Here is a 16,078-nt window from a genome sequence, read left to right as displayed (position 1 = left end):
CCACAGAGAGGGCCTCCTCAAGGTGCCGTCAGTCAGGCAATGTTGGCTGGCGACCCCCCGGGGAAGAGCCTTTCTGTGGGGGCACCCGCCCTCTGGAATCAGCTACCCCCAGGGATACGACTGATCCCGGACCTCCGGACCTTCCGCCGGGCTCTGAAGACTTTTTTATTTCAGCAAGCCGGGCTGGGTTAACAATCTTTTAATTGCTGAATTTTATGGGTAAGGGGTTTTAAATTGGGGGTAGCCAATATAAATTTATTTTTGTTTTTATTGTATTTTAATGTTTATATTGTATGTTTTTTAATTTTGGCTGTTCACCACCCCGAGTCCTTCGGGAGAGGGGGCGGTATAAAAATTTAAAAAATAAATAAATAAATAAAATAAATAAATCAGGCAAAATTCTAAAAGAACTACACAGTAAAACATAACACTTACAGGAAATTATATCAAATCAAACAATGTTAAAAGCAGTAAATAGCAAAAAGGCTTCTGAATAGCATCATGTTAAAGCAGTGTGCAGCGGCAGCCAAAAAAGCCAAAGCAATCCTAAATTGCATTAACAGAGGGATACAATCAAGATCAAGTGAGGTACTAATACCACTCTATAAAGCCTTAGTAAGACCACACCTAGAGTACTGCATCCAGTTTTGGTCACCACTCTATTAAAAAAAGATGTTGAGACTGTAGAAAAAGTACAGAGAAGAGCAACCAGGATGATTAGGGGACTGGAGACTAAAACATATGAAGAATGGTTACAGGAACTGGGCATGGCTAGTCTAGTGAAGAGAAGGACCAGGGGAGACATGATAGCAGTCTTCCAATATTTGAGAGGCTGCCATGGAGAGAAAGGGGTCAAGCTATTTTCCAAGGCACCCAAATGCCAGACAAGGAATAATGGATGGAAACTGATCAAGGAGAAATTCAACCTTGGTAGTACTAGGGTTTAAGGCACCCTGTTATTAAGCTGCTTAAGACCAGCTGCCTGCAATTACTGCAGGTTCGAATCTCGCCAAGGCTCAAGGTTGACTCAGCCTTCCATCCTTTCTAAGGTAGGTAAATTGAGGACCCAGTTGTTGGGGCAATAAGCTGACTTTGTATAAATATACAAAAGGATGAAGGCTATTGCTGAGCACATTGTAAGCCGCCCTGAGTCTTCGGAGAAGGGCGGCATATAAATCAAATTAAAAAAAAAACAAAAAAAAAAAAACCTAGAAATAAGGATAAATTTTCTGACAATGAGAACAATGAACAATGAGAACAGAAGTTGCCTTCGGAAGTTGTGGGAGCTTCATCACTGGAGGCTTTCAAGAAGAGATTGGACTGCCATTTGTCAGAAATAGTGTAGGGTCTCCTGCTTGGGCAGGAGGTTGGACTACATGATCTACAAAGTCCCTTCCAGTCTGGTTAGTCTGTTAATCTGGTTAGAATGTTTAACATTATTCTTAAATGATTTCTGCATATACCAAAAAAAAAAATATTCTGTGAATCTCCAAAGCATTGCCATTCTGGGGAATGAAGACACTTTATAGATGACATGCCTTTAGTCCGGGTTTTGGGAAACCTCTCCCTAAATCCTAATGGAAACAATAGCTTTATGCATCATCTGGATTTGAAGCTGAAAGACCTTGAGAAATAGGATACCAATAGCAGTATGCTTCATCAACATGGGTTTCACATATTCCAAAAACTGTATCATTTTATGATATGAGAAAAAAGCATTTATACATAATTTAAGATTATCTTCATTAGCAATTCAAACTTCCTTCTGAGAAGTAATATCCAAACCAAGCATACTCCCTATGGCTTCTACAGAATTAACAGTCAGTTAAAAAGAAATAACAATTGAAGTTTTTGTCAGATGGGATTTAAAAATAGAAAAAGAGTTGATGAGGCAAGGAATGATACTGAGAAAGGAAAATAACACTTCTTCCCCCAAAATATTTTGGTAACAGCTGACAGAAGCAGACCAAACTTATTTGAGAAAGGTTTACAGGAAGGCTATTTGCATTAATCCAATAATATATTGAATCATGCACTGCAGAGCAAAAGAGAAGAGTGCTGACAAAATAAACCATTGGATGAAATTTGCTTATTGTTGTGTTCAGTTAAAATAGTCGCATATTGCAGCTATGCAAAAATAGGTGATTTATGGACTTGAGACGCACAAAGGACTTATTATAAACTTCTTGATAAAGCCTTGATGGGAATTTGTCTTGCTGGATAGATGAAACATGGAACAGCCTGAATGCTCCTTTTGTGAGGAAAACATTTGAAGTTCCCTTTGTCATTGACCATGTAGCAGAGGTGGTATTCAGCAGGTTCTGACCAGTTCTGTAGAACCGGTAGCAGAAATTTTGAGTAATTCAGAGAACTGGTAAATACCATCTCTGACTGGCCACGCCCCCATCTATTCTCTGCCTCCTGAGTTCCAGCTGATCGGGAGGAAATGGAGATTTTGCAGTAACCTTCCCCTGGAATGTGGAGGGAATGGAGATTTTACAGTATCCTTCACCTGTAATGGGGTGGGAATGGGGATTTTACAGTATCCTTCCCAGTGGTGGGTTGTTCCCGGTTCTGTCCAGTTCTATAGAACTGGTAGTAAAAGCGGTGGGAGTCAGGGATGGGTTCTACTTACCTTTACTACCGGTTTGCAATGGGGCTGCGCATGCGCATGAGCGAAGCATCTGGCCGGGTTGGCGAAGCCTCCCACCGATTTTACTACTGGTTCTATAGAATCAGACAGAACCAGGAGCAACCCACCACTGGTCATAATAGACGATCTGCACATGCGCAGAAGCATGTGCGCACACTCCCATTGCAAACTGGTAGTAAAGGTAAGTAGAACCCACCCCTGATCCTTCCCCTGCCACATCCACCAAGCCATGCTCACCAAGCCATGCCATGCCCACCAAGCCACACCCACAGAACCGGTAGTAAAAAAAATTTGAATCCCACCACTGCCATGTAGCCAGGAAGGAAGTTGTAGTTCAGCAGGGATCACTGGCTAAGTACTAAATCTAAGCCTAGTTAATTTCCAGTTTTAATTCTTTTCCTGGTGTTCATGTCCACTTTCAATATCCCTGCACCAATCATTCCTGCTTTTTCCAACATATTCCTATTGATGATTTTAGTTATGGTGGTAGAAGAGTCAGTAAGTAAGAAGAAATCAGAAAGAAAGTTTTTTTTTTTTGTCTTTCTATGTATCATCTTGACTATGTAAATGGCAGACAAGCCAACAAAATACTTTTGTTCTCTAGCAGAAGGGAAAGGAGAATAGGTGGTTTTTTTTAAAAAAAAATTAAGACATTAAGTATTCAGCTATTTTTTTTTCACTTGCTGTTGTTATTCAGTATTGTGAATTGTTGTTCACATTCCTTTTGAGATAACAGGAGAGGAAGTGGAAATTTCTGCGTTGGCAATTTATTCATGTAATGTGTCCAAAAGGTGCTATATATCAGGGTAGATTCACAGAAAAAGAGTTTTGCAAATTATAACTGAAGACATAGACCATAGCAGTAAGGATTAATTGCAAGGATGAAGACCGATCACACCCAAAAAAAGAAATGTTAAGATCGTTTTTTCATCTCAAGCGCTTGAGGAAGTATTTTCCTCAACCGCTGCAGTGTATACAAAGAACAAGGCAAAACTCTTTGACGATCCAGTCTCAAACTGTTTGGAGCTTTGCTATTTAATAATAACACGTTGAAAAACCTATTTGCATCCAGTATTACAAGCTCCACTGTTCAGTTGGAAATTCTGCTTAACAACTAGGTCATAACATTCTGCTCTGTGGTTGGAGAAGTGCATGGGATGCTCTTCAGCAGAAGTGAAGACTGATAAAACATAAAGGTAGCCATGTCCTGGACCACACTTTCCATTCCAAATGTGAATAGAGAACTTCAAGAATTTGAGAAGTTGGAGCTTCAAAAGAAAAGGGGAATTTTATGACACCATGGTTTAGTTCCCTATGAATTCAACTTGAGAATATTTTTCTATTCAGTATATAGAGGGTTGGCAGTTTTGGGATGGGGAATTTAGATATTTGGAAAATTGGTTGGTAGGCTACTTGATCATTCATGAAATGCCAGTTCTGGAGAGCAAATTATTGAAATGGTTATGGTGGTAGTAGATTAATAGAATTCATTTCCAAACAGTTTTTTTTCCCTTTTTGTTTTAATATGTGGTATTGTAAGTAAAAATGAGTTGGTAGTGTGCTAACATAAAGTCAGGAGGGACGCTAAAAGAGTTTTTTGAACCTGTATTAGAACTTACTACTTGTTTGTTTTTGGAAGTTTCAATGAAAAGTCACATTTTAAGGTAAGTAGGGCTGACAGGTCTTCCATCTACCCAAAGTATATATCTGTTGGAAGAAATCTCCTTCTGGGTTCTGCTCCAAGAGGGGAAAAAGACACTGGAAACATGGAGACTGCTTGGAAAGATGGTTTAATGGTGGACAGGATCACATGGCTTGAGTTCCTGAACAGAAAAAGGGCAGATACAGTAAATCCCCAGGTTTTTATGCTCTCTCTGGATCTGCATTACTTGGGGCCCCAAAAGAATATCCTGATTGGTTGTCAGACTCCCAGGGGGTGGGAGTCTTAGCTAGCCTTGCTGTCTGATGGTCACATGTGCTTCCCAGGTCACATGCTTCCCAGGTCACATGTGGTGAGTTTCGGTTGCTAGATGGGGCCCATTGTGTTAGTTTCTGTTGCTATTGTGTTGCAAATGTCCTTTGACAAAGGATTGGGTTTCTGCCTCTGGTCCATTAACAAAGGGTGGGGGACAGGAAGGTGGGAGCTGCTTTGTCTGTAAAATATGCTTCTCCATTTCTCATCCAGAGAAATATAATATTCTGCCTTTTTAATATTTCCCAAAATATTTCACTCTTCCAGGAAAGGGGTGGGTGCTAACTTCCTACATATCCTTCGGAATAAATTCATAGAATCTGTTAAAGATTTATTTTAAACCATGAGGTATTTGTAATAACTCCTAGTTTATAATTCCTTCTTTTTTGCAGGATTTATTTATACATGTGGTGGAACTTTAAAAGGACTCAATGGAACTATAGAAAGTCCAGGCTTTCCGTATGGATATCCAAATGGTGCAAACTGTACGTGGGTCATAATTGCAGAAGAAAGAAATAGAATACAGATAGTATTTCAGTCTTTTGCTCTAGAAGAAGAATATGACTATTTATCATTATATGATGGGCATCCTCAACCAGCAAACTTCAGGACAAGGTAAATACTCTTTTTATCTTATGAATTACATTCTTGGTACAAATTACTGTAAGACCTTGGATTCATCTTTTCTGTCAGCCTTCAGAATTAATGCTATTACATTGCTCCCAATGGCTTCTTTTCCCTCTTATTTTCCTAAATTCAAATTACAGAATGAGATTTGCTCAAATATATTGTGGCCCACTCAGTTGTAGGCTGACAACTCCTTTGACATAAACACGTGCTATATAAATTGACATGATCATATTAAAATGTATGACCTATATGCAAAGAGTTTGAAGATCAGTCAATGGACACCTCTTTTTCTTAAATGTGATCACAAATGGAAAAGCTCAGGTTCTGATGTTTGGAAATTACTAAGAAAATGATTATGCATTTGCCCCTTATTTCCATATATAAATTCCATATTCATATATGGAATTCTATAATTCCAATTATGTGTGTGTATCTCTCTGTACGTTTGTGTTTCTATCTGGCTATCCTATGATTTAATGGCTATCCAGATAGAAGATACTGAATGTATGTTTAGCTGCAGATGGTATGTGCTAATGCAGTTAGATCTACTATAAGAGTAAATATTGTTATATTTCTCATCATGTATCATCATGTATCATCTATATTAACTATCTTTTATATGCCGCCTGTCTGTCTGTCTGTCTGTCTGTCATCTATCTATCTACACACACCACTTTTTGTTTATTCAACGATATTGCGGAAAAAACAGAATCACTTCAATTCTTTTTTGTCTTTTTCTACATAGACACTCAAATCAGACTGCTTAGTAGTTTGTGTTGCTCAACAGCACACCTTTCTGTACAAAGTGTATTTTTCTTAGAATAGTGCTACATTTCTCCCCTCCATATTTGCAAAAGTTTTCTTCCTTAGTGAAAGAGGCTTGTATATACGTATCTACCTGGTCCTTGGGTTGCTTGAGAATTTCCTTTACGTATTTCTTGGCAGTTTTTGTAAGCACACTTGATGGTTAGAAACACTACTGCTAGTGCTGCTGTTTTCCGTTACCATGGATATTGTATAAATGATATGACTTATGTACTTGTATTAAATGCCATAATGCAACTGATGCAAATTACATAATTGCGCCATTCGCACAACTGTATCACGATGAACAGGTCCTCCTTTTGACATCTTTGTGGCCTGTAATGTTTATTACTTAAGCTGTAGATTCCCTACATTTCATGAAAGAAGCCCTGTGGAAGTCATTCTATTCTGCTAGCTTCCTTTAGGTTTTATTAAACTAAAAGAAATTATGGCTACGGCAGAGTGATGGAGGGGTTACTACCAAACAATTTGTTGGATGGTGATTAAGTATCCAACAAGAATGGCTATCACATGATCTCAAAATTCCAAATGTAATCATTGGTTGAAAGACACCAGAGATATTAGAATGGCCTGCTTAAATTATGAAAACTATTCTCACGACTGGGGTGATACAGCCCATATTAAAAATTTTAGTTGGGAGCTAAAGAATCAAATACCTTTCTGAATAGTTGAAAAGGAACAAGAATTTACCTGTAGCCTACATAAGGTTCACATAAATTAGTAGATAATAATGGGGGGGAGGAAGAAATACTCCATTGGTATAATTAATGTAATCAGAAGAAAAAATATTAGATAGGGATATTCAAAACTTCTTTTGTTGTTCATTGCAACAAAAAATCTCATTTACTGAAAAAATGTATGCCATGGAGTTTCCCTTCCTTTGTTTAGTAGTGATTTGCTTTGGCAATGCCAGATGACCCTCTCAATGAACTGTCCATTGCTGATGGCTACACATCCACAGAGTTATCTTGGTAGAGACAAACACATATACAAACTACTGTATAGATACATAGGACAAGACAATTAAATAACAAAAACAGCAGGTATAATGTGATTATATTAAAGTTAAAACAACTCTAACAAATGTCTCAGACTAAGATGTTGTTTGAAACTCAGTTTTCTTTTCCTCCTGTCCTCTCCATCCCATTGATTGGCATTGGTTAGTTTGTAATAGTCACTTGTAAAAGTGAAAGATGATGAAACTCAAATACTTTGGCCACCTAATGAGAAGGAAGGACTCACTGGAGAAGAGCCAAATGCTGGGAACGATTGAGGGCAAAAGAAGAACGGGACAACAGAGAACGAGGTGGCTGGATGGAGTCACTGAAGCAGTAGGCGTGAGCTTAAATGGGTTCCAGAGGATGGTAGAGGACAGGAAAACCTGGAGAAACGTTGTCCATGGTGTCATGATGGGTTGGAAATGAAAGCATCCTTGCCTGAATCTACCCCCTCTCTTTAAAACTCTGATCTTTATCTATGAGCCCTCTAATCTTCTTGTTCTTTAAGTTATCATCTCTGTATCATGGGGTACACAGTTTGCCCACCACTTTGTCCAGTCTGCAGCATTGGCAGGGGCACATGCCCATGGCTTGCATGTCTTCATCCATCACTTTTTTGATTGTCCTCGGGGCTGCTGGCCATCTGGGCTGAGTGCAAGTGCCCACCTCCCAATGGATTCCACATCAGCTCTGACCACATGTTCATACTATGGCAGCTCACTTCTCTAATTTTGTCTGGATTTGGGGTGACTTGGAAAGCCTTCTGGTTGTCCTTCTAATATAGATATATTATTCTATATGGCCACAAAATTTGGTGTTTTAAACTGGAGAATGCAGCAGATAAGTCCCAATATCTACTGCCTCACTTGTTTTTGTAATATTTTGTAATACATGTCTGCCAATGATGGCATTCCTTTTCAGACAAATCAGTAATTGAATAGATTATTCAATTCAAATAATTCAATGGATGGAAACTAATCAAGGAGAGAAGCAACTTGGAATTGAGGAGAAACTTTTTAACCAGTGGAACAGCTTACCTTCAAAAAATATGGTTGCTTCATCACTGGAGGTTTTTAAGAAGAGACTAGATAACCACTTGTCTGAAATGGTATAGGGTCTCCTGCTTGAGCAGGGGGTTGGACTAGAAGACCTCCAATGTCTCTTCCAGCTCTGTTATATTCTAATAAAGTAATTCATGTCCAACTTGGTTTGGGCATGGGCTGATTCCCTCTATCTGAGAAACCCTTCATCAAGACTACTATTTTGATATGGTCACCTCATGTCTTCAAGTCTTCAACCTTGGCCTGTTCTTGCATACACTCCTTTCTTTGGTTCCTTAGTCACTGATCCGTTATTCCATTATCAGCTTTTATGTCCGCTTAACAACTGAAACAAGCTGCCAATAGATTTAATAATTCTATATCTGTCTGTCTGTCTGTCTGCCTGCCTGCCTGCCTGTCTATCATCTCTCTCTCTCTCTCTCTTTCTCTCTCACATCTATCTGTCTGTCTGTCTGTCTATCTATCTATCTATCTATCTATCTATCTATCTATCTATCTATCTATCTAGTAGTGGGTTCCGCTTACCTTTGCTACCGGTTTGGAACTGTGAGTGTGCGCGCACAGTGCTTCTGCGCATGTGTAGAACCTTCTGTCATGTGCAGAGCATCCATGATGACATCTGAGCGGAAGGGTGGAGCCTCCCGTCACCGCCACTACCGGTTCGCCCAAACTGGGGTGAACCGGTAGAAATCTATCTGTCTGTCTGTCTGTCTATCTATCTATCTATCATCTACCTGCTTGGTTGCCTACCTGCCTGCCTGCCTGCCTACCTACAATCTGCAGTAGCCACCCAAATGTTTTCATATATTTATATCACCTGAATTCAACTCAAATTCAAAACCTCAAACAGTCTGTAAGGGAATCCACCCAAAATGCAAATTGAGATGTTTAAGTCCTCGAAATGATTTAACTTTAAATTTGTATTTTTAAAACTTTTTTTTATAAATGTTAAGAAAACAGTTATCTGACTCTTTAGAGTCAGAAAAGTAGTTGTCTACACATTTTCTGGCAGACATTGATTTTTCTGATGTTCCTTTATAAACAGAGGCTTCCTGAGTTTTTCAGGTCCTCAGGGGGTCTTTCCAAAAAAGCACATAATCATTGCACATAAGGGTCCAAGTAATTTACTTCTCTCTTCACTGCTCCTTCTCTGTCTAAATTGACCAGCTGAGCAAACAGTCTGAAATGATTAGGAGCAAATTAAGTGCTCAGCATTTTTGACACACCTTTGAACTACTAAACACAGATGCATTGATTTTCTTCATATAGTAATACAACTTGGACCACTGCTTTCATGCAGAGAACTCTGAAGAAGTGTAATATTAGCCATGGGAAATTCGGTATGGCAAGGAAGAAAAGAAATAATGACAAGTATCTCTATGCATAAAAAGAAACAATAACACAATTTTATATTCATTAACCCTTTTTAACCATTTCCATTCCAATTAATTATTGGAGAACACTTTAAAAAAAAGAATATTAATGTGATTGCTGTCAATTACATGTTGTCTGCGACCTGCCAGGAACTGTGTCACACAAGTGAGCGATGCCCCATCCTCGCAGTGGACAAAACTACACCTTCCCCAATCCACGGACAGACTGTCCTCCACAGAACCAGTCCCTGGCACACAAAAGATAGGGGGGTGTTGAACTACAGGCTGGCCAAAGAATGTATGCACCATGTACCACTTCTTGAAGATCATAGCATATATTGACTATTGTACAAAAGGTACTTGGGACCTCCTTCCTTCCTTCCTTCCTTCCTTCCTTCCTTCCTTCCTTCCTTCCTTCCTTCCTTCCTTCCTTCCTTCCTTCCTTTCCTTCCTTCCTTCCTTCCTTTCTTCCTTCCTTCCTTCCTCCCTCCCTCCCTCCCTCCCTCCCTCCCTCCTTCCTTCCTTCCCCCTTTCCCTCCCTCCCTCCCTCATATTTCATCGCTGGTTCTTACAACAATTTTACTACACAAACTAATTTTCAAAGAGAGAGAGAGACTGAAATGACATAAAGAGGCCTTTATATCACTCCATTCTCTCTCTCTCTCTCTCTCTTCAACAAATACGTTGTTCTCATATTTGCTTAGTGAGTTTTTTGTTTACAAAAAGTAGAACTGAAGAAAAGTTTTCTGGAATCAAAATAAGGCAGTGAAATGCTAACAGTTTGAGATATGCAGGCAATACTATGTTTGCTGAAAGGCGAAAACTCCTCACTTAGAGGAGCTCATGATTAACATAAACAACTGCATAGTGAAAATAGGCTTAAATATTAAGATACAGGTAATACCAATCAGCAGGTTTACTGAATTGGCAGCAGTAAAGCGAAGATGTTAAATAAGTTTGTTTTGTTTTGTTCATCTCAAAAATAAATAAAGATAAAGTGTTTTGCAGAAGTTAAGAGGAAATCAATTATAAGAAAAAAGATGACAACAAATTCAGAGAAGGTCATGAAGGTTAATTATATTTTTGCGATAACAAAGATCAGAACTTTGTTCTGATCTCTATATTTAGAGATCTATCACTCTATATTTAAAGCTACTAAAAAGATTATAATCCAGTCCTGGAAAAAATGAAAACTGGTCTCTTGAGTTGATGCTCAGCAAATACCAACCCATATACTATAGACTTGTACTTCATCATGTAGATGATGATGATGAACAGCAACAACAGCAACAAAGGTATGCTTGGAAGGTTGGAGATAAGTAAAAAGGAAAGACAACAGATCAAGTAGATAGATGGGATCCAAGAACTTATAAGGGCTCTCATTAAAAGAATTATTGATTGTTTTTGGCTAAAGGTTGAGATAATGGGTTAGGCCCAGCTCAACAAACTAGATAACACTATCACTGCACTGATTATATTACCTAGTTTGGTAATGAAATGTCTGCAAGAAAACCACCAAGCCCTGAGAGCATCAAAGTTCAACCTTGAGTTACGAATATTCCCTTATCAGAATCTGAACCTTTTTTACTTCTTCTTTTTTTCTGATTTAAACCTTTCTCCATTTTGGTCTCTCTCTCTCTCTCTGTGTGTGTGTGTGTGTGTGTGTCTATAAAGCACAAAGCGGTTTAATGTTTTTGTAAGCTTTCCTGGAGACCTATTTAGTTGAACAGCGTGACATAAACATTATCAATCAATCTGTGAAGATCTTAGAGGTGATTCATTTTAAACCCTTGCTGATGCTTTAGTTCTCTCGCCACTTCTCACATGTTCACTTCTATGAACATATAGCCACAGTTTAAGAACCTTTATTGGACGGGAAAACACCACCATGGAAAACAGTCTTAACAGTCTTTTCTAGAACGTTACAACTGACATCCCTCTTCTTAATGTTATCTTAAACTATATTGTAATATGAGTTTTATAATTCAAGTACATATGAATGAGAATGTTGTGGGGATATTTTTTTTTTGTTGCAAAAACAGCACATGTTACAAATGTTTTCAAAAATGGGCAAAAACTCATACTCATTTTCAATACACAAATAAGTTGGAAAACTGAAATTCAATTGGTCGTGTGGTCTATTGTGACATATTTGAAGATAGACTAGACTAGACTAGACTAGACTAGACTAGACTAGACTAGACTAGACTAGACTAGACTAGACTACACACAAGGAATTTGTCTTTGGTGCATATGCTCTCAGTGTACATAAAAAGAAAAAAATACATTTGTCAAGATGGTTCAACATAGGCATTACCAATATCTGGTATATAAGATAAGAAAATTCACTGATTTTTTTTTCAATTAAAATCAATTTCCATGTGGCATAACGCAATGAACATTCAAATTAATCATTCTTTTTAAAATATATTTACACTCCCCCTCTAACTTACTCTACAAAGCCTCTTAAAGGCACAACACAGTGTACAATTAAAAACATAATGCGACATACTGTGTTAATGAGAGTCTCTACCTTGATGCTGTTCTGATAATTTCTTGTCTTTTGCAATTATGGAAATCAAGCTTTGATTTTTCTCCTGTTAGGTTCTTTCAACAACTGTGCTTCCTCGTTCCTTGCAATTCAACTGTTTTTGATTTCAATTACTATACTTGGATCCTTGCATTAGATGTAGATTTTATAGTTAAAGATAAATTTAAACATTTCCTACCACCATCCACTAATTCAAGGTGACATCTGCAAAAACGATCAGACTCTCTGAAAGTTTCCATGCTATAAGTGTATTGATTACATTCCAAATAGGCCATTTTATTAGGCAAAGCAAATTTATGTCCGAGCTGAAAGGGCAGATTCTTGGAACCCAGAATGTAACAGACCTTTTCCTGATATATATATATTTTTCTCAGCAGTATTTAGCAAAAAATGCCAGAGCCTAAGTATAACACAATAATATTTATTTATTTATCAAAATGACATGGCTGTCCATCTCACAAATGTGGCTCTGAGATTGTCTGCAACAATCAACACATCAAAAACGGTATTATTTAAAAAATTTAAAAAAACATAAAACACACAAAAATTATATTGGCAAGAAAGCCAACTCATGATAGCACGGATTCTTTAAGACCCCTTGAGTTGACTTCTGACACCTCCAGGCAGGGGTGGGTTCTACTTACCTTTACTACTGGTTCACAACAGGGCCCTACATGCGCAGAAGTGTCCTGATGATGTCAGGGTGAGTGGGCGGAGCCTCCTGCCGGTTTTACTACTGGTTCTATAGAACCGGTGCAAACCAGGGCAGCCCACCACTGCTTCCCGGCCTGTGACGGTGAATATACAGTGAATATATAGTGAAAAGTGCATGACAGTGCTCATTTGTTAAAGCCATGTATTTTAGGACTGCCAATCATCTTGTTTTAACGACCCCATAATCCCTTGTGGGGTAGAGTATGGACAACTGAATGGAGCTGAATGTTTACTGGCCGGATGCCCTTCCTGTCGCCAAAGCAGAATTTTTTTCAGCAGATATATTCTCACTGTGCCCAGAGAGAGCAATATCTACCTCTACCTAGGATCCAACTCACAGCCTCCTGATTGTAAGGAGAGAGTTCCACCTCTAGGTCACCACACCATTCCATTTTAGGACTGCCAATGACTTTCGCAAATACAATTACAATAGTATTCGTCTCGTAGATTAGTGAATTGAAGTTCTTATCAGGATCTGCTTGCCTTTGCATTGTGCTTGCCTATTTCTTATAGCAAAACCTGAATACATGAAGCAAGAAGGAATTTTGTTTATCACTTTGCTAGGCACAGAAGAGACTGTGAGGAGTGACTGGTTGAAGATCACTTAGCTGGTTTCTAAGGGAGGACTAGAACCTGTCTTCTGAGTTGTACTCTAGCACCTTAACTACTACACCATGCTACTACTACTACACTCTTATTTCATTAGAGCTTCATTAGAGCTTGAAAGTCCTGTACCCTTCCTTTGGTTCTCTTGTACAGTTAATAGTTTTTCACTGGAACATTTGTTTAAGGAGGAAAATATTTTATGACATGTAATTAGAGAAGAGTAAAATAATTGGCAACATAGATCTGTATATATATTGACCCAGAAATGAGTTTTAGAGAGCTTGAATTTGATCAGCAGTAAGTCATCTTGAATCTATAATCCTATACCTACTATTTAACTTGGACACAAAATATTGAACTCAGTTGGAATTATTTCCAGGTATGCATAGATGGTAGAAGATTTAATTGTTAACACATTAAATTTTTAGCATCACAATTTTGCTACAAAAGAATGAAAGATGAAACCAGAAGGTAATTTTACTCCGTTTCTATTTTCTTTAATAAATTTGCACTAATTTTTGCATTAGTGTTTTTTCAATGCCTGGACAAAAATCCATACATATTTAGGTGTGTATTTCTTTAATATACACAAATTTGTGCATGAATTCTACCATGTACTGAGATTGGAAAAAAATATAAACAAGCTCACTTTCAAATTAGCATTTTCTATCCATATTTTGAGGATTCTTAGTTTCATCAAGGTTCATAAACCTTGCTAGAAGCAGGGAGACTCTGAGTTCTATTTCCACCTTGGGCATGAAAGCCAGCTGGGTGACTTTGGCCCACTCACTGTCTTTCAGCCCAACCAGTGGTGGGTTGCTACCAGTTCAGCCCGGATCTGGTGAACCCGTAGTGGAGGCAGTGGGAGGCTCCGCCACCCGCCCAGACATCTCTGCGCATGCAGAAGCATCGTGCACACGCGCTCGCCCATAAACAAACTGGTAGTGAACGAAATTGAAATCCACTACTGAGCCCAACCCATCTCACAGGATTGATGTTGTATGGAAAATAGAAGGAGGAAGGAGTATTGTGTGTGTTTGGCACCTTGAGTATAAAAGTAATAAAGGTAGGATAATAATTAATCAATCAAATAAATAAGTTTCCATTCCTATGCTGCCAATGTATATTCCGATATAGATGCTTGTCTTGGTTCTTCTTTATTATTTTTCTCCTAAATGCTCTGTTATAATGTATTTTTACAATCCTTTATGAAACTGGAAAAATGAAACAGGATCTAACGTCTCAACGTCTTTTCCACAATCATAAAAATTCACCATATCTTACTTAGACAATGAACCTATCCAGAAAACAAGTTTCCCAATCTTGGAAGTAAACTTTTGTTTTATTGGCACGAATCTTCAGGAACAGTTCAACTGAAAATTGGCCTTTCTTTGAGGAATAAGATCTATGTGGCTAAAAAAATTCACCACTCCACTCACAGCCTCAAATCGATAGAAAACTATTTGAAATCTGGTCACTGAAAATGAACATCATTATGTTCATTGGGAATATAATGATGTTCATTGGAAAAGACTGAAGCCTTAGAAATTTATAACTGCAGTCTAAGAAAAAAACGATGTCAAATATAAGTTTCACTACATTTAAAAATACAAGAAAGCATGGATAAAAATCCAGCTTCAATCAGAGAAGTGTGGGGCTCAATAAGAACCTTGCTGTATTAATGTTTCATAGAACTTCAGTTATTATGAACAACACAATCTTTTAGGATGAAATGTTCTGGTTATCAAGGAGAGACACCAAGTATAGTAAAACACACAAAAAAAATAACAATGCACAGATAATATTAGCCTTTTTCAAGGCAATGAACATCTAATCAGTTGATTCTTTTCCCTTTCCTATTATGCATTTATTTTCATATATTCATGATGATACCAAATACTATCCATTGCTCTTCCTTTTGCTTTTTATGTTCTAATCTCACTGGTTAGATTCACATAGCCTCCATTCATATGATGAACTCTTACAAAAATATCCAGCTTACTTGCATTTACCATTTGAATAAGATGGGTGTCTGAATCTATTATAAATAGAATACCGTATTTTTCGGAGTATAAGACACACCTTTCCCCCCTTAAAATTTAGGGGGTGAAAATTTAGGTGCGTCTTATACACCGAATATAGTCCCGCCTACCCACTGGCCCCCACCTTTTGGCCTCTGCCTCCCAGCATTTTACTTCTTAGCAGCAAGCAGCAAGAAGAAACAGCTCGTTTCCGCTTCAGCACAGCCTAATTAGCACAAGTTGATTGGATTGGCCTCCCGACTCTCAGTTGTTTTGCTTTCAGCTGTTTTGTGCAGGCCTCTGCTGCTTGCTGCAAGGAGGCTGGGAGCAAAAAAATTTTCTTGTGCTAATCAAGCTATGCTGAAAACGAAAATGAAAGTAAAGCAGGCTATTTGCTGTTTGCTGCAATGAGGCAAAATTGCTGGGAGGCAGAGGCAGAGGCAGATTTCTTTTTCTTGTTTTCCTCACCAACAAAGGTAGGTAGGTCTTATAGTCCGGAGCATCTTATACTCCGAAAAATACGGTAGGTAGCAGAATGTGCCCATGGTTTGAGGCAAATGGATTTTCCTGTTCAGCACTGCTAACATTTCCAGTTTTGTCTCGCTGTGCAAAATTTGAAAACATAGAGACATATTTAGAATACTTTGCACTACCTATAATTTTAATATGCATGA

The 16,078-nt window shown here is 38.2% G+C and overlaps 1 protein-coding gene across 3 annotated transcripts in view; it reads left to right on the top strand.

Moving 5' to 3' along the window:
- CSMD3 (CUB and Sushi multiple domains 3) overlaps positions 1 to 16,078 on the top strand; it is a 695,220-nt gene that overhangs the window by 132,088 nt on the left and 547,054 nt on the right. For all 3 annotated transcript variants that reach the window (XM_034422197.2, XM_034422198.2, XM_034422199.2), the window contains exon 2: positions 5,018 to 5,240. In XM_034422197.2, the coding sequence (XP_034278088.1) occupies positions 5,018 to 5,240 (223 nt within the window). The remainder of the gene's footprint in view (positions 1 to 5,017; positions 5,241 to 16,078) is intronic.

The sequence above is a fragment of the Pantherophis guttatus genome, chromosome 3 (assembly GCF_059756535.1).
Source record: "Pantherophis guttatus breed Tessera chromosome 3, ASM5975653v1, whole genome shotgun sequence".
Lineage (NCBI taxonomy): Eukaryota > Metazoa > Chordata > Lepidosauria > Squamata > Colubridae > Pantherophis > Pantherophis guttatus.
Note: the sequence above shows the minus strand (reverse complement) of the source record. Positions and strands in the feature narration are given on the sequence as shown.